Source organism: Thalassophryne amazonica, chromosome 21, assembly GCF_902500255.1.
Source record: "Thalassophryne amazonica chromosome 21, fThaAma1.1, whole genome shotgun sequence".
Taxonomy (NCBI): domain Eukaryota; kingdom Metazoa; phylum Chordata; class Actinopteri; order Batrachoidiformes; family Batrachoididae; genus Thalassophryne; species Thalassophryne amazonica.
Genome location: NC_047123.1, coordinates 23,433,548 through 23,459,305, shown reverse-complemented (window position 1 = coordinate 23,459,305; position 25,758 = coordinate 23,433,548). Strand labels below are relative to the sequence as shown.

Genomic DNA, 25,758 nt, shown 5'->3' with positions numbered 1-25,758 from the left:
TGAATGAGTTTATTTCAGTAATTCCATTCAAAAAGTGAAACATGTATAATGTATACATTCATTCCACACAGACTGATATAGCTCAAGTGTGTATTTATTTTAATTACTATTAATTAATTCATTAATTAATTACTAATCAATCAATTATGATTAATCAATTAATATTACTATTATTAATGATTAATTATTAGTATTAACACTAATCAATCACTAATTAATTAATTATTAATACTATTATTTTTTATTATTATAAATTATGAATTAATTAAATTAATTATTAATACCACAAAATTATCCGACATGATTGCGATGCGTCAATCTGCAACTTCTACTATTTCTTTGCATTTACGCAGAAAGGTGAGAAAATAAAAAGAGCAAACAGACTACTGCAACAAGTTGTGCTTCAGTTGACATGTTGACAAACAGTGAAGACGGCAGTTTGAGACGGGCAGTTTTTTTTTCCCCGTAAGGCAGAGGAGTGTCTCAGTTCATATGGCTAGAGGCATACCCCTTTGCCTACCCCTTCGTAGGTGTAGGGGTAGGGCCAAGGGGAAGGGGAAGGGATACAAAAGAGAATTGAGATTGGGCCCAAGTGACAGGAGTGAGTAGTACCTAAAACAAACCACACAATTACCAAACTAAAGGGGAACTCGAGAAAGGCTCAAGTGTGACATTTAGGAAAACACAACAGCAAGCAGGTAGGACATAAGATACAGGCAAGGGACAGGCCACAACACCATGCTTTCAGTGATATCTTACTCATAGCCGTCACTTTGTAGCGAAAGAGTCAAACTTGTGACATTGTCAACAGAAGCCTGGGAAGAAGTATGAAATTATGAAGTCACACTGGACAAAGGTGTTTGACAATGTCGACAACTTTGCAGGACAAAGTAGGTTCAAGACTTCAACATCCTGGTGGTTCCAGTCTTAATACAGGTAAACTTTGTTAACTTGCATTCACGTAAGTCGCATTTCGGCTTTACTTGCAGTTGATTTACGGACCCCAAAAATTTAGACTACTATATAACAGTGAGGTTTGATTTGACCGTTTTTGGGAGGGATCATCAGTGTAGTCGATTCTGAACCATGATTTCTTCTTCCTCCTCCGGCTGCTGCATGTTAGTGATGAGGTTGGATGATTCTGTCGGGAGCATATGCAAATTCCGGCTCAACATTAACCGGCAGTAAGGACACCCATAAACTTTGAATCATTCAGAATCATCTGCACTGACAAAGTCCTCATCGCTCACATGCAGCAGCTGGAGGAGGAAGAAAAACATCCCAAACCCACTCCAGATGCAGAGATCATTACCATCCAGGAAGGAATCACGCTTCAAATGGTTGAAACTATTGTAGTATGGATTTTAAGTTTTTTTTTGGTCAACCTCATTAGCTCACGGTTTCAGATAACTTACAGTCCAACTTTGTGGACCCCAACTTGCGCATGTTAATGAGGTTTACCTGTATTTGGTTGCCAGACCTGGACCCCAGCAGGTGAACTATTTGGCAATGATGACTGGATGTTTTTGGTACCAAGTCTCTCCAGAGAATCTTTGGGTATTGCTGGAATGAATTGATGTCGGTTACTTATGGAGAATCGGATGAATTTGTGAAACTCTGGCTATGTGGTGTGCTTCCCAAAGCATGATCCAGCCAGCAGTTGCCTCAGTCTTGATGACCCCAGCAACTGGAAAAGGCCAAGAATCAGGCTCCGACAGACAGATGGCTACATAGGTGAGGTAGGGATGGACCATTGATCTGCCAGGGTGGTTGCCAATCGGGACATGGGGCGGTTTAATAGTAGGATGGATGCGCCAGTGCACCATTTGCGCAATCAAATGGAGACGTAATGCTACTTAATGCTTGTCAAGATAAGACCACTCTACTTCATTACTGCCCTTCATGTGTACAACTGTGAATGTAAGTATGCTGCTCTTGTCACATGTTCATCTTGAGTAAAAGTCAGATTTGTTGTGGATTAACGAATGCATGGAACAGGCTTTTTTGTGCATGCATGTTTCCAGTGCTTCAGGGGTGTGGGGTCCTGAAAAATGTCATCACTGATGATGTCATTCCTTGGCTAGAGTCTTGCCGGTCTCTCCCAGATGGCTTGCAGACTGCAAATGAGAATGTATAAAGAGTTCTGGAAGGCTTGCAAGGGATCGAATGCTGAATGTGTGTTTAAGTGAGTGTGTTTGGTGTAGTTTGTGTGTATTTGTACATCATCTATTGCTAAATAGTGCGTATTTGTAACAGTGAACGTGGCAAACGTTTGTCTGTTACACCCTTCTGCAGGGACCAGATGGGTGTTTACCAAATTAAAAGAAAGAATTTCTTAATTCAGACTCAAAACTGTGTAACACTCAATAAATTGTGCTAATGCTGAAACAATTAGTGAGTCATCCAACAGTTTGAGTTTTACCGTAACTTGAAGAAAAATACAATAGTATGTTATAGTCAGATGTGCTGCAAATGCAACTTTTAAAGTGTTTAGTTCACGGCTTTGATGAGGCGGACCGGCAGAGGTCTGTGTGTATGCATACGTTTGTGTGTGAATGTTCTTATACAAACTCGACTCTGTGTTGCCAAAATGTTCATCATGCTTGTGGAAGGGGCCACTCCCTTCACTTAAAGTGTGTCTTAATATCTGCCAAAATGCACATAACATAGCCCAGCTGCTCAGCCATTCAATTTTTTTTGTTCCTCCCCTCTTTCATTCTTTTAACATCTCAACCAAATATAATCAATATGGTCAACGTTTCTTCTGATGATGATCTTGAGTGTTCTTTTGAAGATCTGATGAAAGATTGGAAGAAATTTTGTTGTTTCTGGTTTACACTTTAATGGGCCACATGCCAGAACCAATCGTACTAACAGATTGTTTGTAACTGGCATGTATGAGTGATTTAAGAGACCTTCCCACATTCAACGATGTTGTTACCAGGGGTGCCGAAAAGGGAAGAATAAGGAGGGATTCTAGGGGCCCGTGATTTCCCAGGAAGGGTCCTAATACAATTATAACACTGACAAAATAATATGGGGGGTGGCCCAGTAAGATTTCTGTTCATGGGGCCCAAAATCTCTGGCAGCACCACTGGTTGTTACCGCTGCCAACAAAATTGTAGGAAGTTATAGAGCCCACAATTTTTCATATATCGCTATGAAATTTTTGCTGAAGATTCATATCCTGATAGGCAAGAACTGATTCAGTTTTCAAGGTCATAGGTCAAAGCTCAAAGTCAAGAAACATCTTGGAAAATTGGAAAAATCCCCATCTTTAACATTGAATGAATTTTCAAAAATTCATAATTCTGTCAAACAATATCAAATGTCTTTCATATTTGAGAGTGTTATGAAGGAATGTATCTTTTATCGGTTGACAAAGTTTGATCCAGATCTGAGCCAGATTACAGATTTTGTGCCCATTTACATTTAACATTGAACACCCCATTTAATGTATATTTTACATTATATCTTATTCAAACGTGCCCCAATCACTCTCATATTTGAAAGTGAGGTGCAGACCGGCACTGGACTGGACTGGACTGGCAAACAAAGTTTGATCCAGATCTGATCTAGATTGTGGCTTTTATGGACATTTTAATTTAATATTGAAAACCCCTTTTGGTGTATATTTTACATTATATCTCAATCAAAAGTGCCTCAGTTGCTTTCATTTTTCTGTTCTGGATTTACATAGACCACCAAAATTGGATGGAGGTTCCAATTTTATACATGTTTGTCTATCCTCCAGTCATCAGTCAGAAACCAAGTGACAAAAAGCAATGACAAATTGTGCATAGCAGAGATAACCAATGTTCTGTGAAAATTCCAAAACCCAAAAAGTTGAAAAAAACAACAAAAAAAAAACAAAGACCTGACAACACCACAAAAAAAACCCCAAAAAAAACTTTGATTCAGGTGCATGAACTAAATACATGCTCCTGATATTTGATCATATGTATTTTAGCTTATGAAAAGTTACTTTCAACAACAAGTTTTTTCCAAACTAAAATTTGTGGATTTGGAAACTAGTGTTGGCGGAGGTCTGCACTGTTCTAGTTTGGTTTTTCATTCATTTTGATGACATGGAATACTTTAGATTACTTGAAACTATTAAGCTCAATACATTGACTGGAATGTGTCAATTTAACACCCAATTTAATTTGAATAATTTTGGGTTCCTGAATTATTTGAGTTTAAATGGACCAAAGTGGTTTAAAACAGATCAGTATCCTCAAATCCTTTGGGTTTACAGTGTAACTCATTGCAAGGAAACAGGTTTAGACTGGAGTGCTTGAAAGCTTCTCAGCCTTTCAAAATCCATCATTACCCAGTAGTTCAGTTACGATCAATTTGTGCTGCATGTTTGAGGCATTGATTTGTTGTAAAGTGGCTGCTTGAAGGAGACCACTTAAGGCAATAACTCTTATTAGAAGGCTCCGATTTATCAACATCTACGGCAGTCTCCACCAGAGAGGATAGTTTTTTTTTTTTCTCCTGTTCAAACACACAGAGCAGGTCTATGTGTTGCTAGCAACACAACAAGCTCAACAGCAGTATCCCAACAATCCAAAGTTCTCACAGATCTACAGTTAAACTACAAAAGCACTCAGCTGGCTGCTAATGCCAAGGTACTACCAGCCAATCATTCGTTTAATCACATGATGATGTCAGACATTCTAGTAATGCATCATAGCCTTCCATTTACCTTTATGCATAATGAACAAGTTGTACATTATGTTGCCACCATGATTCCTGTTAACTGTCATGTAACACAAGGATGCCATAATAGCACAATACAAACTATTTTATGGTGTAGCATGCTATGGTTTAAAGTACCAAAGTGAAAGTACACAGTTGCACAGTACCTACAGAAAAGGACATGTCGGGGCTAAGAGAATGAGAGAAATTAATAAAGCACTGTGGCTACAGGTACGGGAAGCAAAATACCTCGGAATACCTCAAACTGACTGACTGTCGTCACATGGCAACAATTAATTAATACCTGTAGAATTCATGTTTTGAGATATGTCTCCCATACCTGGAGCCACTTTGAATCAATAAATCATGCTCTCAAGCTAAAAGACCCCACTCTTGAATAAAGATAGGGAATACAGCATTCATACTACTCAGTACTACACTTGTTTTCAGTTTATGGGACAGCCAGAATGGCAATGATGGAGCCAACTAGGCTAAGGTAAGGCTAAGTATAATGTTTTAAAAAATGTGTAGGAGATTAAAAGTGTTTAATTACATTCTTCTGAACAGACGTTTTTGTGCGTTCAGTGATGACAAAGAAGCAGCTCACTTTTGAGTTCTTTGTGCCTTGTACAATAACATTCATTAGTCCATTAGCTTCTCTCTCTACCAACGCAGTGTTTGCATCATAAATAAATAATGCAGTGATTAAATGTATTTTTCCTTCGTGTTATGAGAAGCATTAGCACCGTGTTCCAACAATAAATGTGACTTACAGACTAGAACAGCTTGTATGTTTTTAATTTTCATAATACATTTTTGGGCAGATGCAATTAATATTCCAGTGCGACATATAGTTTGGAAAATTCAATATGAAAACCCAGTTAAACTCAAGTTTGGTACGACAGTAAGTGAAGAAACTGTTTTACCATGGCCTATCTTGAGTGAGAAGTTGAGTCCTGGCTCCCAGTGGCTTTATGTACTGCAAAGATTATGCAAAGTAGACTGAGGCGCATTGATCATTCAACAGATGCACCATTTCTTATGAGAGCAAGACGAGCCATGGAGTAAATTGAAGAAATTGCTTTTCTTGTTGACGTTTCATGGTTCAGTGAATGCATGAATGACATGTTCTTATTCATTCATTCCACTGCTGTCAATAAAAGGGTTGTTCCACTGTAAACATCAGCCTGTTTGCAAGGCGAGGGGGGTCTTGGCATCTGGGTTCTTGAAAAAGGGTCCTGTGTTCTGAAAGATATTGTTGGACAGACATTGACATAGTTTTTCCTTATTTTGTCTGTGATGTTCCATAAATCTAAATTCCTGGTTTATGTAATGCTGCTTCACATTATCAGCAGGTACTTGTCATGTCATGACTTTATAACGGAGTTGAACCAATTTGAGAGGATTCTTAAAAAATTACAATAATAGGACTCACTGTAGGCTCCCGCAGACCTCCAGGACCTATTTGTCTCTGCAGGTTTCTCTCATCTTTCCAGGCATCAGGGAACCTAATCTGCCTCCTCAACCCTTAACCTCCCCGAGGCATATGGAGGAGTGAGAGAATGGACCAGGAATGTGACGAACCCCACCTTCTCCATCTTTAATAGCATTATAGCCTCTGTTACGCTGCCATAAATATCCATTATGTTAATAAGTCATTTTTATGCCCTAGTAACTCATTTTGGCCATGCATCAAGCATGTGTGAGTGGCGTGATATTATTTATATTTGTACTTTATATTAAGTGATTCCATCATGTGTTAAATTATGCACATTTGTGTGCAGAAAAACGCACTTGTTTCAGAAACAAATTGAATTATCACTCAGCACAAAATTAGATTTGAATACTCATCTGAGATAAACCTCTTAAAATGAACATTTTTGTGTATGCAGATTAAAAACATGTTGAGGGATCTCTACCAGATCATAAGCGGAAACAGGGAGAGCGCAGCAGGGTGATATCAGTAATGAATAGCATGTTTGGGTAAGTTTGAAATGAAATTTACTTGTGAAGGGTGCATGAACTGTCTTTGGTCTACAGCCAAGATGGGCAATGTTTCGTTTGAGCAAGCTTTGGTTGAAGCATGTTTTATTGACTTTATTTTCTTCTCTTTATCAGCCTTGACTTATATTTCTACAAGCTTATTTTTGTCTTTTAAAAAGCACAAAAAATAAATATGTAACATGACATCATTCATATAATTTGTCAAACAGTCAAATAGTGTCGGTGGAACAAAGTGCTTGGAAATACTATAATTTATTGGAAAATCTGAAGGAATACAGTTCTACTTCTGTTACTGCAGTATTGGTTTGGGTTAAGGGTGATGGTTACATTTTGGGTTGGGGCGCTTACACTGCAAAAACTGATAAATAAGAAAGTTTTTAAAAACTTGTTCAAATTTGACTTAATTTTTTTCTAAATAGAAAAATAATCTTTTCAATCATTTTTTTTACATAAGAAAAAATGTCATATTTTGGGAAAATGTATCTCACTTTTTCTTGATAAGTTTTTTCAGCTAATATCAAGCTGTATTTAACCCGTAACAAGGAAAGGCAATGGATTTCAAATCATCCAAGTAAAGCAATAACATTGTTTTGCTTATTTTAAGACAGAGGCTAATCTTAAAATAAGAATTCTGTCTAGTTTTAAGGCACGTTTTGATTATTCAGTGCCTACACATTTTGCTACTTTTGATAATTCTAACCAAGTAAATTTTTCTTACCCCGTTGGCCAATTTTTTTACTTAATACAGACAGTTTGACTAGATTTCAGATTATCTGGCTTAGTTTGAGAGGGACAGTTTTTGCAGTGTACATAAACAAAGGCAGGGCAACGATTTCTGCTGACGTGAAAAAATAAATTTCCCCATTGCATTGCTGATATGGGAGGATAGCATCATAAATGCAATAGTGATCATAACAGTTTGTAGAATGTTTTGTGAATGGATGCCATAGGATGAGACCAGAGCGGTAATTCTGTCGATTAAAACACTCATCAAAAGGTCCATTCACAATGCAGGAACTTGCAGAGCATTTTACCCGATCCGACACCTTTGGGTATGTTTCCAGTGGAGGGACTGCCCCTGGATGGTGATTTTTAGAGTGTGAGATAAGTCCCTGCTCCGGTCAGTACTTCTGAACAGCCCTAAAAACCATTATATTGACCGGTTGTTAACTCACGCGAGAGAAGACGCCGACAAGTGCCAAGCCAGGCTAGCAGAAGAACCAAAATGGAATATGGACAGCAGAGGCTACAGACAGACCGATTAGAATGGACAGGCATTAGCTTTCTTATCGACAGATGAGGTCCAGTAAGGATTGAAGTCCACAAGGTGCAAACCAAAAAAACAAAACAACTATGCTGTGGCCAAAACTGTCACAGAATTATTACATCACTATATACGTAGTTGCATGAGCCTGGTAGGTTTTCACCACAATAGAGACACAACAGTTGAGAAGGTCGAGTTCCGGCGGTGGAAATGGACCTAAAGATTCCAAACACGTTTGCTTATACATTTCATCAGGTAAGTCCTGCTCATTCATGTTGTTGCTTTCACACTTGTTTCCTAAACACAAATCATTTGCAAGCCCTTTTCATACCAAATGAGGAGTTCTTTTGGTCTGTTCTTCTGCATTTTCTCACTGCAGTCTGTACCGAAAGACAAGGGGATGCATAACAACAACTGGAATGCCAAATTGCCGGTGCCGATATTTCAAGAATGCAACGATATGTGACAACAGCTACAGCAGATTGGCAGGCCTGTCTAAACATTCTCCTTTGGAAGATATACCCTTTCTTCTCTCAAATTAGAAAGCTCCTTTGTTATTTGGTGATGCAGCTGTCTACACTTGGCAGTATAATTCCCATCACACCTAGTGGACCACGTCAGGAAGACTGTGTGCAGCCTGTGCTCACGGAAAGCATCATATTACATGAGGATACTGGTGGAAAAGTTGTTTGTTATCCTTGTGATCCACTTGTTATTGTTGCCGATGCCTTGGATCCGTCAGCATAAAAATGGTGTCGCACAAATTTTTTGCTTTAAGGATTTCAACTCCCCAAGACCACCAGACAGTGTCTGCAAAGTATGTAGTGACTTTTAGGAAAAGGTGAAACGTTTTTGGACAGATTGCGGAGTACAGAAACAGTAGCGTAATTCGAGGAAACAGGCAAAAGGAAACGGAAGCTGTGATGTCAGGAAATGATGGAGTTTCCTGTTCGACATTCTTATCCTTCCCTCGGGAACAGCGCACAAAGAGGAGGGGGCGTGGCGGCTGAAAGGGGACAGAACAGACAGGGAAAGTGCAAGAGCGTGAGGAGGATTAAAGGGAGGTGGGCGGCGAATTGTAGATTAATTAAATAAAAGCAACTGAGAACATGAAAAGAGCAGAATGAAAACGGGGGCGGGGGGGGGGACAATCAGTCAATGAAAATCCTCTCTGATCTGTTTCACACACTGACACGCAATCTCACTGCCCTCATTTCCTTTTCCTCCAATTATTTCAACATCTTCCTTTCCAGTTCTTGAAATTCAATGAGTAGACTGCCCCCCCCTGCACACACACACACACACACACACATAACCCATTGGCCTCCGGTGATGTCATACACTCCTTTACAGGCTACAGAAAAAGACAACACATACCCCCTCCTTCCTTCTCCAGCTCTGCCCCAAGGACCCCTCCTCAAGCATTCTTTAAGTTCTGGCATGTTTTCAGATTTTGAAGATATGGGGGGGCGACACCTTCCACGTCTCACGCAGCCCTGTGTCATCCCGACTGCAGCTTAATTACGAAGCATACGTCCACTCATTAAGTGTCATTCCGTCAGACTGCTATAATCAAATAAGCATTGACGTACGGGAACAAAGTGCATTCCACAGAACACAACACATTTATAACAAGCTTCAAGTGTTTTCTCCCCAAATCCTGTGCCGACTCTACCAACACATGATTTTACTTTTACTGAGGTCCCTGCATTATCGCCTCCACAAAAGACATTATGTTTTCACTAGAGTCTGTTGACTTTGTTTCTCCAGAATTACTCAAAAACATATTGTTGAAGTCAGTTTCCACATTGTTGTTGGCAAGAGATATTTTGCTTGAGGGGAAACTTTTTTGCAGCTTTGCTCTGTTCGCAGACTGAAAGGGAAACATTTAGTAGATAAAAAAACAAGTTGTTTGAGTGAGAAATACCGATGCGAAGCTGGGTGCTGTGTACAGAAGAGTTTACAGTGGGTTTAACATTTTTATTTTGTAGTGCAACAGGATATCAACCAATCACAGTGGCACCTGTCCTTCCCTTTAAACTGGAGTGCACCAGTGCTGTATTGAGGAAGTGGAAGCAAGTGGAAGGGTTTCTGGATCATTAATGAATTAGCTCCAACCTGTCAGTGCACAGCAGAGCACAGCCACCAAAGCTCCCTGAGGTGAAGCCTGCAGCAACAACATTTGAGTTTTTATTTCTACCATCATTTCTAATTCTAACATGGACTACACAGTAGGCTACAGTACTTGTGTAGAGTGCAAATTTCAAGTGAAATATTGTAAAACTTTGTGTACATGGTGCTTTTCAGTATGGAGAGACAACAGGATAACATCTGCTTCACCAAATCTAAGATGAGCTTAACACATCAATGTGACTTTGAAAATAGGCCAGTGTTCAAGAAACCTGACAGAGGGATGGGTAAGGAAAATCATTTTGTGAAAAGGTAGTTTCGGAAGTTATACCAGTGCAAGAACCTGTAGTGCTCAAAAATTAAGCTTGCTGTGTTGTTAATTGTATGAAGTGAGTGAAAGTTTAATATTATTTCATTTGTATGTTAGGATCATTAATACTAGTTACCAGGTATGGATAGCTGGGTAATGTTAGCTACTCTGATTGTCCCATGGTTCCTGGGGCTATTTGGTGGTCATAGTTTTTAATACACCACCCATTGTACAAAAATATGCATGAACTTATCACCCAAAACCAATTTGAGGCTTGATAGCTTTAGCTAGGTTGGTAACTTTGAGATAGTAGGGTGTGTTTGGGCTTCATTCATCCTGCCAAGGTTACCTGGTCTTGCCTACTCTTCGCCCCATTTATGGGTTGGTCGGGAGTTGGGTGGAGTTAGACACTGCCAAAGTGGGAACATCTTGAGCCACCCCATTTGAGCTTCAAACCCCATTAAGGAAATCTATGTGTCCGTTATATGTTCAGTCTATGGTCATGCCATGGTTGTCAGTAGGGTAGTTAGAACCAAGAGAGCTCTTGTTCGTGGTACTAAATGTTAGGTTGGTATATATTTTTTTTAATTGAATATACCTGTTTGTTGGTCTTACACATTAGCGCCAGTTAGATTGCTTATGGAAGACAAGGCATATGCTAAATGGTTTAATAATATGAACATCAACAACTCTGATGTATTTTACTGTAGCCAAAAACTGTGTTTGTCCTTGAATTAGTCACATGTGTGTAAGTCTAGGAATGTGACTGATGAGAGTGAGTCACATGGAGAAAGCTTGGGTGGGAAAAGGAAGATGTAAGCTACCAATAAACATACTGTCAGTGAACGCAATGTTCTGTCTTACTCATTGTCTGCTCAGCATAATGTACTCTTAGTGGAAGTCGAGTCTCTTGCTGCGGATACCATAGTGAAATATCTGATGTCTGAGTCACCACGGTTACCTGAATGCCTTTCTAATGCGTCAGACCGGAGTTGTTGGTGAATGACTCCAGCAGCATCTTCCGTCAGTACATTCGCAGGATTTCACTCTGACGTTGATATTTGTATAGACTGAATAAATGAGTCTACATATATTTTGTAGCAAGGTTTCTCAGACTAGAGAAGCATGTACAGGATTATTTTCTCTATGCAAGTGTTAATGTTAATGTTAATCCACTCTGCTGTAAGCATTCATTTCATTATCATCTGGGACATTCTCCTGGAAAAATCCCCTAATGAGATTTGTGGCCTTTTAAGTGGTCCCCCCCCCCCCGATTCTTGCCAGTTGTATTAAGAACCGTGAAGCCTCGCATTCATTGCCATAGAGCTTGATATTCATGGGTCTCTGTTCAGGGGCCCAGACCAAACTCAAAAGAAGACACGATTTGTTTCACCCAGAAGCATTCCTTCCTTGCTTTGTTTTGACGTGGTTCATTTTTTAACTAACCTTGTTTCTTTGTAGAATGGAAAGCACCAAGTTTAAGGAGCTCCACAGATGAGCTTGCATGAAAAGATGGTGACAGCGAAAGAACTGAATTTTAACTAAATAAAAATGTGTTTTATGTGTCAATCCTTGCGATTTACAGTCACAAGGCTTTTCAGCGTTTTGTGCTTGAGTGAGCATAGCCACAAAAGGTAGGAATGGCAGTTTGTTTGGGACTGTTCCTCGTAGTTCTACTCCTGGAGTACACCATGCCAACCACTCTGGATAATTCCAGTGACCAGTGGAGATTTAACGCTCTCATGCGAAAGAGATATTCTCTTGTTGCTCTGGTTTGCTGTTGATTACCCCATTCCTGTAAGCCTACCAGATTCCATGAGAGTGTTGTTGGCTCATGGCACCAATGAAGAATTTGGTGGAAAGGAGCGATCAGACAGTGGAACCCACAATGCGGACACAGGCCACTCCTGGTGGTGATGATTTTGAATAAAATCAGATCACTGAAAACCAAAATCAAGGAAGTCTGCATTAACTTGGTGCTTTACAAGTATTGGAATGCTGGAATTATGGTACTCTTGAGACCTGACTTAATCCAAACATTAGCAGCTCTCTGGCTGAGGGGGATGGTTTTCCCTCATGCAAGCAGATAGAACATCAGCATCAGAAGAAGCCTTTGTCGGTGGCATCTGTGTGTTTGTAAATGGCAAATGGTACCAACACATCATGAAGTAATGATGTGTCACCTTGACATTGAACTATTTCGCCTATCCTTAAGACCCTTCTATCTGCCACCAGTGTCATGTTACGGCCCCAGTCTGGCGCAGTCATGTTTTATCCCCTATTGTTTTTATCTGGTCATCATATTTTAGATATTTATCTAGTCTCATCATAATTTCGTTCTGATTATCTTGCTACTGCATGCGTGTAATACTTTTGTCAGTGGTTTTATTTTCTGTTTATCAGTTATTTCCTGTTTTTTACTTTAGTTATGTGTCGCGTTAGTCCTGCCTTTGTATATTCATTAGTTTTATTTCCTGTTTGCGTTTCTTTTGTCTTATATTGAATTATCTGTTTATTGTTACACATAGTTCCATTCTGGTTTGTTCTTAGTCTTTATTTTCTTGTTTAGCTCTTTTCAGTTCTTACATTTGTTTCATGGTTTAATTCTTTGTTCCTTCATGTTGGGTTTTCTTTATTTTATTTCTTGTTTATTGGGACTTTGGTTTTGTTCATCTTTGTGTTGGTGTTTTATTTTGATCACTGTGGTTAGGTTCACCACCTTGTCAGGTCCTGCTCACTTTTACATTTGTCTTACTGCACTATCTTGCACCAGCTTCTCTCACCTTCATTGTAATTCTGTCTGCCCTGTCTTCCTGCCCTCTCTTGACTCCTGTCTCACCTTTGTCTCATCTGGCCACGCCCCTTCCAGAACCTTCCCTGACACCTGTGCCTTGTTTTCCTAATTACTGCACCTGTTATTTAAGCCCCTCACTTTCTCCACTCCCTGCTAGTTTGTTCCAGCCTTTGTATTTTGCTCTGTTTTTGCCTTGCCATTTTTGACCGTGCTTTGTTTTTTGACCTTGTTCCTGCCTCAGCCCATTTATTGTGTATCCTGGTATTTTGGAACTGTGCTTGTTGTTGACTATGCCTCTGCTTGACACCTGCCTGTACTGCCGCTTCTCAGACTGCCTTCCTGTGTACCGTACCCCTGCCTGATTTCTGAGAAAAAGCCTTTAACTTATACCTCAGTATTTTGAGTCTGCATTTGTGTTCAGTCTCCTTCTGTGCCACACCTACCCAGTTCATGAAAACCATAGTTTTGAAATATACTCCCCTGTGCAGTCTACGTGCCTCCTAGTGCGAATGCTTTAACATCTATGTGCTGACTGCATTCATGATCAACTTCAGCGCACACCAAGAGCTCCAGTTTTCATTTGCGGTGATTTTTTTTTTTTTTAGCAAGCTAGAAGAAGCAGTACCTGGATGTGAACAATATGTGAAATGTCTTACACACAGAACAGTATAACTTTGGACAACTGTTGTGCAAATGGGCAAAAGGCCTATACAGCCAGACCGAAGCCTCCTGCACTCAACTCTGACCACGATACAATGTCCTTAATCCCAGTTTACAAGACAGTTTTGAAGGACTGTAAACCAAAGACTAAAACAGTAGCTGTGTGGTCAAAAGACTGTGTAGAAACTCTGAAGGGTTGTTTTCTGTGCACTGTAGACAGGATGTAGACACAGCCAAATTCAGGAGATTATTTTTGACCAGAAACATAGTGTTATTGACTGTAGCCATAGTCATTCATGACCAACCAATTACACAAGTCCAGTCATATAACTATCTTGAGTCCACATGGATTGCTCCTTAACCTACAATGTTCAAGTTAACTGGGTTTGTTCTCGACTCCTCCAGAGATTGTATTTTTTGCCAGACTATGTCTGTCTGGGGTTGGTCAAAAAATAATGTTTATCTTTTATCAGGTTGATTTAGAGAGAGTAATCAGATATGAAATTACTGCTTGGTTTGGGAACCTTCCTGTGATGTTGAAATCGAAGTCAACACATTTGCTTCAAGCTACAAATAATACCACCGGTCTGAAAGTCAGCGACATTCTTCAGTCTGTTTTTCACCAGTGTGTTATTAAAAAGGTAGAAAGAATCCTTAGTGACCCATCCCAACTCCCAGTGCAAACCTCTGCTATCTGGCAGAAGGTACAGGGTTCAGGAGGACATACTGAACCAACACAAGAACTCCTTTGTGCCTATATCAATTACAGTGTTAAACACTGGCCTAAAATAAGTTGTGGCAATAGGCTCCACTGCAGGGCAGTACAATGATGTATTTTTATTTTTGTTTTTCATTTTGATTTTGGATTGTTTTTGTGCGTGTATATTTATTTTGTAATGTCTTTGTGTTGGAGAAGAGTCTGAGACGTCGTTTTACCAATTGATTTATGCTCCTATCGTCACCTATGGTCATGAGCTTTGGGTAATAACCGAAAGAACAAGATTGCAAGTACAAGTGACATAAATGAGGTTCCTCTGTAAGGTATTCAGGCTTACACTCAGGCACAGGGTGAAAAGTTGATGAACTCTGGGTAAGAGCCAGCTGAGGTGGTTTTGGGCATCTAGTGAGGATACCAATTAGTTGTCTTCCAAGAGAGGTCTTCTAGCAATGTCTAACTGGGAGGAATCCTGAGGAAGGACATCCTGGAGGGAGTGCATGTCCTAGTTGGCTTGGGAAAATCTATACAGATTGTCCAGGAGCAGTTAAAGAGCCTGCCTAAAGGCAGGGAAATATGGACTGAGCTGCTTTGTCTGCTGCCACTGCAACCCAATCGAAGATAAGTGTCAGAAAATGAATGAATAAAATTGTACAAGGCTTATCACTGAAATTATTTTGGCGATATGATGAGGGTGAGTGCTTTTACACTGTACATATTAAGCTAGTACTTAGCTGTTTATTGTTGGCAATCAAATAATTTTGTGATTGTACTCAGTTTTTATTTTATTTTAATAAGTTACAAGGCCGGCTAACTTGTATTGCTTTGTTAAGGCAGATAAATATATTTGTGCAGTTAAATATTCATAGTTATTCCTTTTTTTTGGTTCATTAATTATTCAAAAGGTTAACTAATAAACCTCTGGGACCTCACTTATCAGCCATTGATATGCACAAACCATGCATACGAACATTTTTGCGCAAAATGTGGAATTTACCAAATCGTACTCATAATTAGGAATGTGTGTAAATATACGCACAGCTCCAAACTTGCGTATGCACAGCATCTAATGGTAGAACAGGGAACTGCAACTATAAAGCATTGCTGACATCACAACATACAACCTCATCCACATGTGTTCTTTATTTCCTTAATAAGTACACATTTAGTAATTATGATGAGTTAGAAACAGACATGGAGCCTTATTGGTGTAAAAACCTACGAAAGACACGTGTGTGAACTAAGCAGTTGCTTTTGGCTTCATTGTCAGCAACAAGTACTTCAGTCTCCACCTGCTACTACAAGGCATGAAGCAAGTAGTTTCCCTTTTGCAATTTTACATTAAAAAGGGGCCCACATTATTGTCACTGCTCAAATTTAATTAAGAGCGATTTTACCTTAATAAAGATAGCAGTGCAGTGACATAACAGGAGTGCAAAGGATTCTGGGACAACTGTAATGATGAATAATTGTCTATAAATAATTGTGTATTGTCATATTCTGGTAAATGGAATGTTTAATGCTAGTTCTTGTAGTGAGCTTGTTAAAATTGTCCATAAGTGACCCATCCATCCATTTTCTATACCCGCTTATGCCAGTTAAGGGTCACAGGGGGCTGGAGCCTATCCCAGCAGCCATGGGGTGTGACGCAGAGTACACCCTGAACAGGACGCCAGTCTGTTTCAGAGCTCCATAAGTGATGATGATGTCTACTTAATAAGCAGCATGTGACACCATGCGTGAATGGTCATTAAAAATGGTTGGGCTCAAAACTACTTGTGGACTTGCTGTCACTACCTGGTGTTGCCACTTGCTGCATTTATTTTTGTCATCCCAGTGCTGTGACCACACACAAGCGCCTCGATCTCCGTTTCACAAAAGTTTCTTTTCTTCACTCTTTTTGCCATTATTCTGGTGAGAAATCCGAACAACAAATGGTTTTTAAACTGTTTTCTTCCCATGTGTGGGTGTTTCTGAATGCAAATTACCATGAACATGCACATATATGAAGGCATATAGCATGTGGAATTTATCAGCAGCTGATACTTACTGATGTACGTACAACCACCGTGAGCCTTGTTTGATAAATATGGATATTTTTATAGTGACACATAAAAATTTGTTTGTCTGAGAATTTAGGGCTTTTTCTTTACAGTTTGATAGAAGGCCCTGGTTATTTCAGACTACAGTCACTATACTGCTCAAACTGGCAGCATTATCACATTACATATTGTGATAAATACCGATATCAGTCAATATAGGGGGAAGAATCGTGAAAAAAAATTTTTTCACTAACATCTGGACTTGGATTATGAGTGGTAACATGAACAACATTATTAATATTAATTTTATTAGTTTTTATTGTTGTTGTTGTTGTTGATCAAGTTTGCAACTCAATCTCACACCAATTCGTGATGGCATCACGAAAAATGATGTAATCTATTAGGTTGTGATACTGTCACAAAATGTTACATTTTCATGAAGGTATTGCAAAATTATTTTGTAATGGTATCATGAAATGTGGGGTGATGTGGGGCGGTGTGATGGTTGTAGTTAGTTACGCCACCTTGACACTTGCACAAATCTGTGCAAGTGTCAAGGTAGTTTTTCAAGCGTACCATCTAATGACACGCATTGGCACGACGAATTGCATGCCAGTGTAAGGTGGCTTTAGGGTTAGAGATGTTAAAGATGGTGAATTAAACTTGACCATGTTGTGAAAATGTGACGCATTTCGCGACGGTATTGCAAAAAGAATAGAATGGGGCTGGGATGGTCATTAGCTCTCACAACTTCATAACTGGAGTTGACACTTTGGTAGGTCAACTTGACTTGATATCAACATATTTGCCGCCCGGTGTATACCGTTCTTGCATATTTCTGCATGTACATACATGCTTATTGGGAGGTGGGGGTCCTTTCACTGTTATCACCCGTTTGGGTGAATTTCAGCTGGAATTCACACATTCCTCTGGGACAATGCCGAAAGTGCGACACATCTGATTATGCTGGTATTTACCTGAGGATTTATCTGCATTCCTTCAAGTCTCCTTTCAGACAAAAGCTCATTTAAATGTGTCTTTCAAGAAGAGCCTGTTATGTTCACACTCAAGGACACCCCCGTCTTTTGGTATGAACTTTGCTTGAAACCGAAATTTATGTTTCGGCATTCCATCGTCTTCCCACGACAAATGAATGAGACCAGTTAGTGTCGAGGCAAGAGTTTCTGGTTTGCTTCTGTCAACATTCTTCTGTATGTCAAGTGACTCGAGCCCTGTTTCCTCCTGAAGGGGTGGGGGGGTGGGGGGTGGGGTCTGACGGACAGGGTGGGGGACCAGGTTGGGTTTTTTTTTTAATTGCCAAAAACAAGGGTACATGGACTTTAAATGGGATTTAGGTTCATTGGGAGAGAGATGTGGAGAGATCACATGAGTTCCCCTCATCCCAGGCAGACTCCGAGGGGGTGTGCGTGGATAAGGGAGGGGGAGGTAGGGGGGGGTGCTCTCATTCAGAACAGCTGTAGAAAGGAAGGGAGAGAGGGAGGTGGGAGAAAGAGGGCAGCAGGGGTGGTCCTAACATGACGTGTGTGTCAGCCTGTTGAAATGTGTGCCGAGGCCTCTTCTTCTGCACATAACCACAGAGAGACGGACAGAGAGAGACAGAGCCGCTGCTTCCGAGTGAAGACGGAACCCACTCAGAGACGAACTCAGCCTGACAGGGAAGGGAAACAGTACTAGCAGATAACGGAAAATATTTAAGTATATATATTTTTGATATATATTTTTTAAATATATAGATATATTTTTGTAGTTTTTGAGGGGAGTTTGTCAGGGGGAGTTTTAACAATGCTTGGAACAATTACTCTCACAGGTAAGCTCAATAATATTTATTAAACATGCTATTATGTACTGTTATATATGCAGTTTTTAAAATTATTTAAAATGTCATGAACACCAAGGCAGATATCCTGAGGGCGTGTCTTGTGTTTTGGCAGAATGTCTAATATGTATAAAAAAAAAAGAAATGTTTTCAGTTTCACTCTTATTTTATAAAGTGTTTTATGATGATTATCAACATACAGTATCTCATGTTTGGGTTTGTGTCATCAGTGCGATTTAGGAATGTGCTTTTTTTTTTTTTTTTTTTTTTTTTTTTTTTTTGCCTTTTATATACTGTCATAGTAAATGCCAATCATAGTTGCTGTAAATGCCGCCATCTGCGTCCAAACCCAGCTGCTGGATGCCTCCGAAGCTGAAGTCCGCATCCTTCCCACTTGGCGGTGGGAAAAGAATTTCACACAAACAGCTGCCAGATTAAAATATATGATGTATTTACAGAAATGCCTTCAAAGCCCGCTTTTAGCCCGTGCTACCATGTGGAGTATTTTACAAGATTACAGCAGGATCCCTCATCCAAGCGGGGTTCTTCATCATCAGGAGGGAGGAGGGAGGGGAGTACGGATTTAATTCCATGCATTGTTTTACCGCTTGCTCTCGTACCCGCACATAAACAAACCTGGCTCCAGCGGAGACAAGCATCTCGGCTATGAATGCATTTCTGTGCTTCGGCCCCAGGCCAGACCCCGCCACCCCTTTCCCCTCCCCCCAGTCACTTCCCTGTCCCCGTCCTCACCCCCCTGTAGACATCACCCCTCACATTCTACACCGATGCACCCACCCCACCTTGTCACAAAACCAAATCTTTTTCAGGATGTTAACGGTTGTGTGCCTGTGAAGGTGTTGGGCAGGATAGCAAAGATCAAAAAGATGGCAGATGCCTACAACCTGTTAAAATCACCACGGCCTTGCCTTGTCTGCCGCCGCCACCACCCGTGCTCTGCTTTGGAACTTCAGTCATTATGCGCCCTCATAGTGATCTCCTAATTTTGACACTCATTTGTTTGTTTCTTATAAAATTACTGTTTCTATCTTGCACATAGTTGGCATTACGGTTCTTCTCTTTATGCATAGTTTTGTATTTTTTGTGGTGGCCCACCAGCAGCACGAAAAACACCCATGCTGCTCCTCTTTAACCATCTAGATATACATTTGGTATAAACAACAAACTCCCTACTCCCCCAAAACGGGTGTGCCTTGGTAATAGCAAAGCACCCCCCCCCCCCCCCCCCCCCCCCCGCAACTCCTCTTTTATTTTCTGCGGCCACAGAGGAAGCCTATTGTGTTTGCAGTGTGTGTCTTGGGACAGGACGGGCGGTTGGTCCCCATCCATCCTGCTGTGGTGGAATTTGGGTCAAGGGGATCAGGGCTTTAAGGAGGAGTAGAGGTTTGTGTTTAACGGTAAATAAATGCAGACGAGACGCGATCAAATTGAAACATTCTTGAAGTCCCTCTGGCATTTAAGTGGAAATTATGCTTTGGGCATTCTAAAATAATTTTCCAAAACATAGTGGAGTGAATAGCATTGCTCACATTCCTACTAAAGTCTAAATCTACACATGAGAAATGGGCGTGCCCTCGCCAAGCGCGCCAGTGAAAGCACTTTGTGATGCAAATTTTGTATGAAATGGTGCCATGGTTTGCCAAATTGTTTCACTTTTCATATTTGTCACGCTGGTACGTACTTTTTTTAAAAAAACTTTTGTGTTTTTTAAGCTATGATATTCCAGGAATGCAGCATCATGTCTATAATTTAGGATGTGGACAGACTGTGGGATTTTTGTGTGGGACAAGATCACAAATTTTTTGAGATTTCAACATTCCTTTCGAGCCTGGATGCAGTTTTGAAATACATAGACAGAAGTTGTAATCAGTAATTTAAGTAGTAATGACTTAAATATACAGTGTTTTTTTTAGGGTTGTCTTTTTGTCGGTTCATTGAATAGTGGTTTGTGTGTGTGTGTGTGTTTCTGCTCCATATGCATGATAAAGGCAAAGAGAACTTCCCACAGTGTAATCGGTGTGTGTATCCACTTTGTGTGTCTACTCGTGTAAGATGATAACTTGACTTTAAGAGGACCCAGAACTTGTTTTGACAGTCTGAGCAGCTGATCCAGACCATCTAATTCTGTCAAGACAGGCATAGTAAAACCTGTGTTGTTATATTTGTGTTACTACCAAGGATCTACTAACACTGAATAAAGAAACGATACCGCCTTACCATGAAAATGAAAACAAAATACAAAACTGGCTAAGTAGTTCACACAGTACGCTGTTGTGAGACTGTTGTGACTTTTTACTTTATTTTGCTTTCAGATTTAGTTAAAGTCCACAAATTAGATTTGCAAAATTTGATTTTTTTTTTTCTGTGTGCATGCTTATGTAGCAGATGACTAATTACAATATGATTGTAATTAAATTCTAACCAGATTAACTCAGAGGGGGGTAAGGATTTCAAGAACTACCTTTTGCACAACAGCTGTTATCTACAAATGACTCAGTCATGAATGATAAAAATATTGGAGATCACAGATGGATATTTATTGATCAGACAGATGTTTACGCTGTAGATTATAGCCCTGTCTACCTTTTATTGACTGTTTGTACATATCATGGGCATATTACCGGTGGTCTTTCTATACAGCAGGAGGAATTTTAGAGGAAAATGGTAAACTAACTGAAGAAAACTTTTTTTTTTTATCTTTTCAGTTGGTCAGCCAGATGGCGTGTCTGTGGCTCAGAAGGAGGAAACTTCTGAAATGACGGAAACCAACCAGGAAGAAGTGGCTCCTCAACTGAACGGCGAGACACTGGAGAAGGAGAAGGAGTCTCCTGAGGCCGATGACAGCTCTGCCATTGAAGAGAAAGCTGCCAAGGAGAAACCTGGTGATGCCAGTGAAGTAGGCTTCAAGAAGATCTTCCGTTTTGTGGGCTTTAAGTTCACACTGAAGAAGGACAAAAGTGAGGAAAAAGATCCTGTGAAGGTCCTGACAGTCAAAGATAAGGAAGGAGAAGATGTTACTGACAAACGAGCTGAAGAGGAGTCTGCTACGGCTGATGAGAAGCGCACAGCCGAAGAAAAGGATGTTGTCACAGAGGTCTCTACTGCTGAGGCTGGAGTTTCTAAAGACACTGATGAGGCTGAAACTGACACTAGTGTCGCTGCAGAAACCACCACAACCGAAGCTACTGCAGCTGAAGCCACTGATGAAGGCGTGAAGGAAGAAGGTCCTGAAAAGGAATCAGAGTCAAGTCCATCACCTCAAGAGAATGCACTTTCCCCAATCAGGAAGTTCTTTAGTGGAGGACTTTTCTCTAATCTGCGAAAGAAAACCAGTATCAAGAAGACAAAAGAGGAAGAAAGCAAGGTTGTAGCAGCTGAAAATGAGACAACTAAGCCAGAAGAAAGTGATAATGCTGTGGCAGAAGAGGAGGGAAAAGTTGAAGAAACACAAGAGGACAAGGAGGAGCCATCACTGGCCTTTGAGGAATCAAAACCAGAACCTACCCCAGACCCCGAGGTTACAGTTGAAACCCCTGCACCTACAGTAACTACTGCTGAGGAGACCAAGCCAGAAGAGGAAAAGGAAGATGCTAGTGTGGAAGCAGACAAGACTCCAGTGGAGGTACCATGCGAGGCTGAGCTGCAGTCATCACAGGAGAAGGTCAAGGCCCAGGGGAGCCCCCTAAAGAAGCTCTTCACTGGAGCAGGCTTGAAGAAACTTTCAACTAAGAAACAGAAGCCCAAGAAAGAAGCTGAGACAAAGTTGGCTGAGTCTGGGGAGCAGGCAGCTGAGCAGCTTCAAGCCTCATCTGAGTCCACAGAGGGTCAAAAAACAGACAGTGGGCCTTCATCTCCAGAGGAGTCAGGAGAGCAAGTTATCACTGTGGAGGTGACGCAGACTGAGTCGAGCCAAGAAACTGAAGGAGAAGTGCCCTCTGATGGAGAAAAGAAAAAGGAGGGCATCATTGCTTGGTCCTCTTTCAAAAAACTGGTTACGCCAAAAAAGCGAGTCAAGAGGTCCTCTGAGAGTGAAGATGAAACTGCGGGAGAAAAGCCGGGCAAGTCAGCTACCCTGTCCTCCTCGGAGAGTGCCGCCTTAGCGGATAAGAGTGGCGAAGAGGAGGCCAAGGCGGAGAAGACCACAGAGGAAGAGCCAAAGACTGAAAACACAGAGAAACTGGTCAGCAGCAGTGAGGAACCCAAAAAGAAGATGGACACATCTGTCTCCTGGGAGGCACTAATGTGTATGGGTGGAACCAAAAGGAGGACAAGGAGGACCTCTGATTCTGATGATGATGAGACCAAGATTGATGAGGAAGCACCATCAAAACCAGCAGGGGAAGGAGAGCAGGAGGGCAAAACTGTTGAGGCCACTGTTGGTTCTTCCCAAAATACTGAGAGTGATGTTGAAGGAGTTTCCTCCCCTGAACCATTGAGCACCCCACCATCCACATGGGACACACTGAAGCGTATGGTCTTACCTAAGAACAAGGCTAAAAGCGAGGAAAAGACCGAGGAGAGTGCAGAACAAGTCAGTTCAGACAGCGAAGCGGCGAAAGACGAGTCATCGTTCTCTCTGAGAAAACTGTTCCCTGGACGGCGAAAGAAGAAAGCCGAAAAACAAGCTTCTACGGAACACGGCTCAGGTGAAGAGGACTCTGACACTCCAGCGGTTGTGCCACTCTCCGAGTACGACGAGCAAGTTGATCATGAAAAAGAGGCGGCAGTGGAACCGGTGCCGGTCCAGATTAAAGTGTCTGCTGAAGACAGGTCCCCTTCATGGGTTGCAGCCACGCTTGAAGATGTTTGTGATAAACATGATCAGTTAAGTGACATACCAGAGGAGGTAGATAACACTGTTACTCCAAAGTCTGCTGACACCGATGCTGCGGAGGATGAAACCGAAGATCAGGATATGGAGTCCCCAAAGGATCCAAACCAAATGGGGCGGAGATTATCCACGGCTGAAGTAAAACCTGTAGCTCCTACTCCAACTGCAGAGACCACACCTGTAGCCCCAGAAGCCAAATCAGAAAGTACCGAAGTAGTTTTGGAAAGTATGCAGGCACACTTCAGTGAAATTCCATCCCAGACGTCTGTAACTGTTGGAAACGTGCCAAAAGAAGTACTGTCCGAAAAGACAGAGTGTGAGCTACCAACTGAGGAAGCCAAGTCCACTACAAATACCATCCTGCAGCTGCACCCTCGTGATGAGGCCATGGCTATCTGTACTGGCTTAGAAACCAAGGAGATCAGCAAAGTAGACCTGGAGGAACCTGCAGTACCCATCGTAGAGTGTGTCGTTGTGATCCGTGATGCTCTAAGCACAGAGGTTTCAGTGGGAGAAACGTTAGGAAAGCCAGAGGAGGCCATTGTAACAGAAGATGAGGTGCTTAATGCCCCAGTGTACCAAGTGGAAATCAGTGAGCTTGAGCCTGCTGTGGAAACATCAGCAGAAGAAGCAGTAGAAACTCAAGCTGCGACTGAAAGCTTTGAGCCCGATATTGAAAAGGTGGCAGTAGTCAGCTCCGTTGTGGAGGAGTCCGAAGTTGTTCAGCCCACCGAGGTGAGTGACGATTCTCTAAAAGTTGTAAACCCAATTACACCAACATCGGAAACATTTGTCTGCACTGAGAATGTAGAAGTCAACGAGCCAACTGTAGAAACCAAAGAAGTGGAAGTGTGCGTGGACCAGCTTGCTGCCACTGAAGAGCATACTCCAGTAAAAGACGTACTTCAGGTAACGGCTTCAGAAATTACAACCATTTGCAAAACCACAGTCGCCATCGCTAAGGAAACTGAGCCAGAAATCCCTGTAGATGTACCAAGTGAGGAGGCTCCTCTCATTGCGGAAACAGTGGTCCTTATTGGCCCACTCAGTGTGGAGGCTCACCAACTGACAAACACAGACCGTGTGGTTGTGGACCAAATAACAACTTCAGAACCTTCTGATACGCTAGTGGAGGTGGAAGAAATCAAAGAGGAACTTGTGGCTGCAGTGACTGCTGCTGCCACTTCCACTGAAAAAGAGTCGGAGATCAGTGTGCAGACCAGCGAGAAGATTGAGCATGTCGAGGATGATGTGGAGAAGGTCAAAGACATTGAGTTGCAGAGCATGGTCATTACCCAGGCTGTCATCGATGATGCCATAGTTGAAGTGTCAGAAGACATACCCGAACGCAGTGCCCCCGCAGCTGATGTCTCAACTCCAGTCCAGGTGGTCGCAACAACAGAAAAGGAAATGGAAACAACAACAGAGACCCCAGTGATCACCGACACCCCTGTTCCTGTCATCTACGAAACCCCAGCTCTGCCCCCCAAGACGCCGGACTCCACTCAACCTCTTCATGTTGCCATGGAGATCTTTGACCCAATTCCACTTGAGGTAACAAATGTGCTTGAAGCGTTTGTAGAAGACGAGAAACCAGAGGGAGGATTGAAGAAAGCAGTAGAGGTCAAAGTAAGTGAAGAATGCGTCGTCGTGGAAGAAGTTGTAGAGTTGAAGGCAGAGAGTGAGACAGGTGAAGAGGAACACATCAAAGACGATGCAGCGGTTCAGCAAGTTGAACCAGATGCAGCTGATACACGTGAAGAAGTGACAACGCCAATGGAGGAGAACAAAGAGAAAGTGCTTGATGTTCATATGCCCATCCAGGTGGTGCTGCAGACGGCGAAGATGGTTGAAGATACTTCAGTAGAAGAGGAGGCTGTGGTAGAGATCAACGGTGGTGGACCTGCAGACTGCAGCGCGCCGGCGGAACACACCGCTCCAAAGTCAGACAGCCTGTCTACAATTTTGGAAGAACCTCAAACAAAAGCTTCAGCTGAGGAGGCAGCTTCTACCCAAGAGGTCTTCGAGACGGAGAAGGCGCCGTCGGGAAAGTGTGCAGAAGTGATGGCGCAGGTGATCGAGGTGATCGAGGAGGCTGTGAAGCAGATCGAGCCCGTGTCCTCGGAGGTCACGACGGCATCATGAGCAGGTGAGAGTGCCGTGTTACAACACTGAAACGTGTTTCAGAATGCTTCCACGTGCGGAAGAGTTCTGTCGCGTTTCAACGCTGTGCAAATCAAAAGAACATCTTTTTGTCAAACCATCTTCTCATAGTAGCTTTTTTTTTGGAAACATCAATGGGCCCTGCTTTTAATAAGGAGTAGTGGGAGGGGTTTACCCACTGACCAGAAGAAAAAGCTTTTGTTCTGGCTGTGAGTAACAGGGGACCTTTGATATCAAAGCAGGAATGCCGCCATTGACCCCTTCTTTGTCGGCCGTGGTCTTA

At 41.6% G+C, this 25,758-nt stretch overlaps 1 protein-coding gene across 3 annotated transcripts in view; it reads left to right on the top strand.

The window, feature by feature from the left end:
- The window catches only part of akap12b (A kinase (PRKA) anchor protein 12b), a 61,331-nt gene that overhangs the window by 32,954 nt on the left and 2,619 nt on the right, over nucleotides 1-25,758 (top strand). The window contains exons 1-3 of one of the 3 annotated variants that reach the window (XM_034162467.1): nucleotides 18,224-18,451; nucleotides 21,187-25,053; nucleotides 25,084-25,461. In XM_034162467.1, the coding sequence (XP_034018358.1) occupies nucleotides 18,427-18,451; nucleotides 21,187-25,053; nucleotides 25,084-25,457 (4,266 nt within the window). In that variant the 5' untranslated portion in view covers nucleotides 18,224-18,426 and the 3' untranslated portion in view covers nucleotides 25,458-25,461. Of the gene's footprint in view, nucleotides 1-18,223; nucleotides 18,452-21,186; nucleotides 25,462-25,758 lie in introns of those variants that run through there. The other 2 variants (XM_034162466.1, XM_034162465.1) reach the window with 2 other exon arrangements.